At 55.5% G+C, this 6,230-nt stretch overlaps 1 protein-coding gene across 1 annotated transcript in view; it reads right to left on the reverse strand.

Moving 5' to 3' along the window:
* Positions 1-667: 667 nt before the first annotated feature.
* Trim10 (tripartite motif containing 10) overlaps positions 668-6,230 on the reverse strand; it is a 13,113-nt gene continuing 7,550 nt past the window's right edge. Inside the window, exon 7 of the mRNA XM_008855987.1 lies at positions 668-1,185. Coding sequence (XP_008854209.1) covers positions 668-1,185 — 518 coding nt within the window. The remainder of the gene's footprint in view (positions 1,186-6,230) is intronic.

The raw sequence follows: 6,230 nt of genomic DNA on the forward strand, positions 1-6,230 counted from the left end.
TTTGATCCCGGCACTCAGGAGGCAGAGGCAGGAGGATCCCTGTGAGTTCAAGGCCAAGCTGGTCTGCATAGTGAGTTCCAGTCCAGCCAAGGCTGCATAGCCATAGGGCAATGTTTTACTTTGCTTTTCCTTTCCAATCACCAGTGGCCACCACATGCTCTGTTCATATTGTGGCAACACTACAACTGTTTCTTTAAAAAAAATATTTCTCTTTATTCTTTGAGAATTTCATTCATGCATACAATGGACTGTGATCATACCCACTCCCCAACATGTTTCTTAAAGAGGTGAATAAATTAACACTAATGTTTTTGGAAGAAAACAGAATGGAGAGGTAAGGTGTCTTGTCTGAAGTCGTGTAAATGGCTAATTCAAGGCTTCGTTGGAACCCAGGTCTTCAGGCTCCAAATCCAGCATCTTTGCTCGTCGATATCTGTGCCCGGTAGGGCCTGCGGTAAGGAGCGTCAGCAGCAGCCAGGGCCCCGGAACACCTGAGCATCCACTGGACACTTAGGAATAGACTGAAGCTCCTGCCACCGCGTCCCTCGCTGGCTAATGCCATCCCATTGCCTAACAAAGACGTCTCCATGCCTGGCGACCCCGCCAGGGGTCAAGTCCAGAGCGCTTGATTCCAGCCTTGGGCCCAGAGGAGGGAAACCGGGCCCTCTCAGTAGCTTAGGGAGAAACTGGACCCTCGGCCCCAGAGTCCAAACAAGGGAAAGACCTCCTGAGTGAAGGAGGCGGTGAAGGTGTAGATGTGCTCCTGGGTGACTGCGTTGGCAAAGGTCACCCAGCCAACCTCATAGTCCAGAGACACCCGCACCTTCCGGGGTTGCTCCTCCAGGGCCAGCCGTGTGGGGAAGGACCCCAGGGCTGAGACAAAGCCCCAAGCCAGCCTCAGCGCCCACACTCCCTCCTCGGGCCTCATCCGCAGCTCCCCCTTCCTGCGCACATCCTCCCGCAACACACCCACGGTGCAGCTGCCCCCGTGGGCCAAGTCGACGTTCACCACCCACGTGTGTCTCCCCCCTGTAAAGCCACTTCGGGCCAGGACACAGGTGGCCCGGTCAAAACGCTGCGGGGTGTCTGGTGAATTCTGCCATTTGTGGGAGAACCGAGCCCTCTGGTGGTCTTCGGACAGGAGAAGCTTCGGGTGGGAAGTGTGGGGGTCCAGAGAGATGTGAGCTGTGAATGAAACAGGGGACAAAGATGTCAGCAGATGTGCTGTGACTTTCTGGGACCCTTCCATACCCACCTGCTGGTGTTACAGCATCTCTGTGTACCAGGAACATGGGCATCACCAAAGACCTAGTTAGACCTACAGACTCAAGCTCTGCATCCTTCAGGGCTGCCCAGGAGGTTCACACACCTGGTGAACCCACAGACGGGGGCTCACAGACCCGGCGTGCTGCCCTCATCCCCCAGCCCTCTGGAAGGCTGTACAGCTCGTGGTGAGTAGTTGAACTTCCTGTACGTGAAACACACAGGCTGCCTAACACACTTCCTCACACACAGCCTCCTCACACACAGCCTCCTCACACACAGCCTCCTCACACACAGCCTCCTCACACAGCCTCCGCACACACAGCCTCCTCACACACTTCCTCTCACACAGCCTCCTCACACACTTCCTCTCACACAGCCTCCTCACACACTTCCTCTCACACAGCCTCCTCACACACTTCCTCTCACACAGCCTCCTCACACACTTCCTCTCACACAGCCTCCTCACACACTTCCTCTCACACAGCCTCCTCACACACTTCCTCTCACACAGCCTCCTCACACACTTCCTCTCACACAGCCTCCTCACACACTTCCTCTCACACAGCCTCCTCACACACTTCCTCTCACACAGCCTCCTCACACACTTCCTCTCACACAGCCTCCTCACACACTTCCTCTCACACAGCCTCCTCACACACTTCCTCTCACACAGCCTCCTCACACACTTCCTCTCACACAGCCTCCTCACACACTTCCTCTCACACAGCCTCCTCACACACTTCCTCTCACACAGCCTCCTCACACACTTCCTCTCACACAGCCTCCTCACACACTTCCTCTCACACAGCCTCCTCACACACTTCCTCTCACACAGCCTCCTCACACACTTCCTCTCACACAGCCTCCTCACACACTTCCTCTCACACAGCCTCCTCACACACTTCCTCTCACACAGCCTCCTCACACACTTCCTCTCACACAGCCTCCTCACACACTTCCTCTCACACAGCCTCCTCACACACTTCCTCTCACACAGCCTCCTCACACACTTCCTCTCACACAGCCTCCTCACACACTTCCTCTCACACAGCCTCCTCACACACTTCCTCTCACACAGCCTCCTCACACACTTCCTCTCACACAGCCTCCTCACACACTTCCTCTCACACAGCCTCCTCACACACTTCCTCTCACACAGCCTCCTCACACACTTCCTCTCACACAGCCTCCTCACACACTTCCTCTCACACAGCCTCCTCACACACTTCCTCTCACACAGCCTCCTCACACACTTCCTCTCACACAGCCTCCTCACACACTTCCTCTCACACAGCCTCCTCACACACTTCCTCTCACACAGCCTCCTCACACACTTCCTCTCACACAGCCTCCTCACACACTTCCTCTCACACAGCCTCCTCACACACTTCCTCTCACACAGCCTCCTCACACACTTCCTCTCACACAGCCTCCTCACACACTTCCTCTCACACAGCCTCCTCACACACTTCCTCTCACACAGCCTCCTCACACACTTCCTCTCACACAGCCTCCTCACACACTTCCTCTCACACAGCCTCCTCACACACTTCCTCTCACACAGCCTCCTCACACACTTCCTCTCACACAGCCTCCTCACACACTTCCTCTCACACAGCCTCCTCACACACTTCCTCTCACACAGCCTCCTCACACACTTCCTCTCACACAGCCTCCTCACACACTTCCTCTCACACAGCCTCCTCACACACTTCCTCTCACACAGCCTCCTCACACACTTCCTCTCACACAGCCTCCTCACACACTTCCTCTCACACAGCCTCCTCACACACTTCCTCTCACACAGCCTCCTCACACACTTCCTCTCACACAGCCTCCTCACACACTTCCTCTCACACAGCCTCCTCACACACTTCCTCTCACACAGCCTCCTCACACACTTCCTCTCACACAGCCTCCTCACACACTTCCTCTCACACAGCCTCCTCACACACTTCCTCTCACACAGCCTCCTCACACACTTCCTCTCACACAGCCTCCTCACACACTTCCTCTCACACAGCCTCCTCACACACTTCCTCTCACACAGCCTCCTCACACACTTCCTCTCACACAGCCTCCTCACACACTTCCTCTCACACAGCCTCCTCACACACTTCCTCTCACACAGCCTCCTCACACACTTCCTCTCACACAGCCTCCTCACACACTTCCTCTCACACAGCCTCCTCACACACTTCCTCTCACACAGCCTCCTCACACACTTCCTCTCACACAGCCTCCTCACACACTTCCTCTCACACAGCCTCCTCACACACTTCCTCTCACACAGCCTCCTCACACACTTCCTCTCACACAGCCTCCTCACACACTTCCTCTCACACAGCCTCCTCACACACTTCCTCTCACACAGCCTCCTCACACACTTCCTCTCACACAGCCTCCTCACACACTTCCTCTCACACAGCCTCCTCACACACTTCCTCTCACACAGCCTCCTCACACACTTCCTCTCACACAGCCTCCTCACACACTTCCTCTCACACAGCCTCCTCACACACTTCCTCTCACACAGCCTCCTCACACACTTCCTCTCACACAGCCTCCTCACACACTTCCTCTCACACAGCCTCCTCACACACTTCCTCTCACACAGCCTCCTCACACACTTCCTCTCACACAGCCTCCTCACACACTTCCTCTCACACAGCCTCCTCACACACTTCCTCTCACACAGCCTCCTCACACACTTCCTCTCACACAGCCTCCTCACACACTTCCTCTCACACAGCCTCCTCACACACTTCCTCTCACACAGCCTCCTCACACACTTCCTCTCACACAGCCTCCTCACACACTTCCTCTCACACAGCCTCCTCACACACTTCCTCTCACACAGCCTCCTCACACACTTCCTCTCACACAGCCTCCTCACACACTTCCTCTCACACAGCCTCCTCACACACTTCCTCTCACACAGCCTCCTCACACACTTCCTCTCACACAGCCTCCTCACACACTTCCTCTCACACAGCCTCCTCACACACTTCCTCTCACACAGCCTCCTCACACACTTCCTCTCACACAGCCTCCTCACACACTTCCTCTCACACAGCCTCCTCACACACTTCCTCTCACACAGCCTCCTCACACACTTCCTCTCACACAGCCTCCTCACACACTTCCTCTCACACAGCCTCCTCACACACTTCCTCTCACACAGCCTCCTCACACACTTCCTCTCACACAGCCTCCTCACACACTTCCTCTCACACAGCCTCCTCACACACTTCCTCTCACACAGCCTCCTCACACACTTCCTCTCACACAGCCTCCTCACACACTTCCTCTCACACAGCCTCCTCACACACTTCCTCTCACACAGCCTCCTCACACACTTCCTCTCACACAGCCTCCTCACACACTTCCTCTCACACAGCCTCCTCACACACTTCCTCTCACACAGCCTCCTCACACACTTCCTCTCACACAGCCTCCTCACACACTTCCTCTCACACAGCCTCCTCACACACTTCCTCTCACACAGCCTCCTCACACACTTCCTCTCACACAGCCTCCTCACACACTTCCTCTCACACAGCCTCCTCACACACTTCCTCTCACACAGCCTCCTCACACACTTCCTCTCACACAGCCTCCTCACACACTTCCTCTCACACAGCCTCCTCACACACTTCCTCTCACACAGCCTCCTCACACACTTCCTCTCACACAGCCTCCTCACACACTTCCTCTCACACAGCCTCCTCACACACTTCCTCTCACACAGCCTCCTCACACACTTCCTCTCACACAGCCTCCTCACACACTTCCTCTCACACAGCCTCCTCACACACTTCCTCTCACACAGCCTCCTCACACACTTCCTCTCACACAGCCTCCTCACACACTTCCTCTCACACAGCCTCCTCACACACTTCCTCTCACACAGCCTCCTCACACACTTCCTCTCACACAGCCTCCTCACACACTTCCTCTCACACAGCCTCCTCACACACTTCCTCTCACACAGCCTCCTCACACACTTCCTCTCACACAGCCTCCTCACACACTTCCTCTCACACAGCCTCCTCACACACTTCCTCTCACACAGCCTCCTCACACACTTCCTCTCACACAGCCTCCTCACACACTTCCTCTCACACAGCCTCCTCACACACTTCCTCTCACACAGCCTCCTCACACACTTCCTCTCACACAGCCTCCTCACACACTTCCTCTCACACAGCCTCCTCACACACTTCCTCTCACACAGCCTCCTCACACACTTCCTCTCACACAGCCTCCTCACACACTTCCTCTCACACAGCCTCCTCACACACTTCCTCTCACACAGCCTCCTCACACACTTCCTCTCACACAGCCTCCTCACACACTTCCTCTCACACAGCCTCCTCACACACTTCCTCTCACACAGCCTCCTCACACACTTCCTCTCACACAGCCTCCTCACACACTTCCTCTCACACAGCCTCCTCACACACTTCCTCTCACACAGCCTCCTCACACACTTCCTCTCACACAGCCTCCTCACACACTTCCTCTCACACAGCCTCCTCACACACAGCCTTCTCACACACAGCCTCCTCACACAGCCTCCGCACACACAGCCTCCTCACACACATCCTCCTCACACACAGCCTCCTCACACACAGCCTTCCTCACACACTTCCTCACACACAGCCTCCTCACACACAGCCTCCTCACACACAGCCTCTTCACACCTTTATCTCAGAGGCAGAAACTCCCTCCTCTGGGTCCTGACCTCGCAGTCGTGCCCCTGCCCTCCCTGGACCCTGTGGGTCATGTGCACAGCTCTTCCTCCTGTCGGGCTCTGGCTCACCTGGGTTATTCTCGCTCCTCAGGAATTTAAACTGTGGAAACCTGAGACCCACGCTTTAGCACCCTAACTTCTGCAGATGCGAACATATTGCTACATTTAGTATCTCTAATCCGAGAAAACCTATAAATTCAGGCTTATC

This window comes from Nannospalax galili, unplaced genomic scaffold (genome assembly GCF_000622305.1).
Source record: "Nannospalax galili isolate Female #2095 unplaced genomic scaffold, S.galili_v1.0 scaffold3052, whole genome shotgun sequence".
In the NCBI taxonomy this organism is placed as follows: Eukaryota; Metazoa; Chordata; class Mammalia; order Rodentia; family Spalacidae; genus Nannospalax; species Nannospalax galili.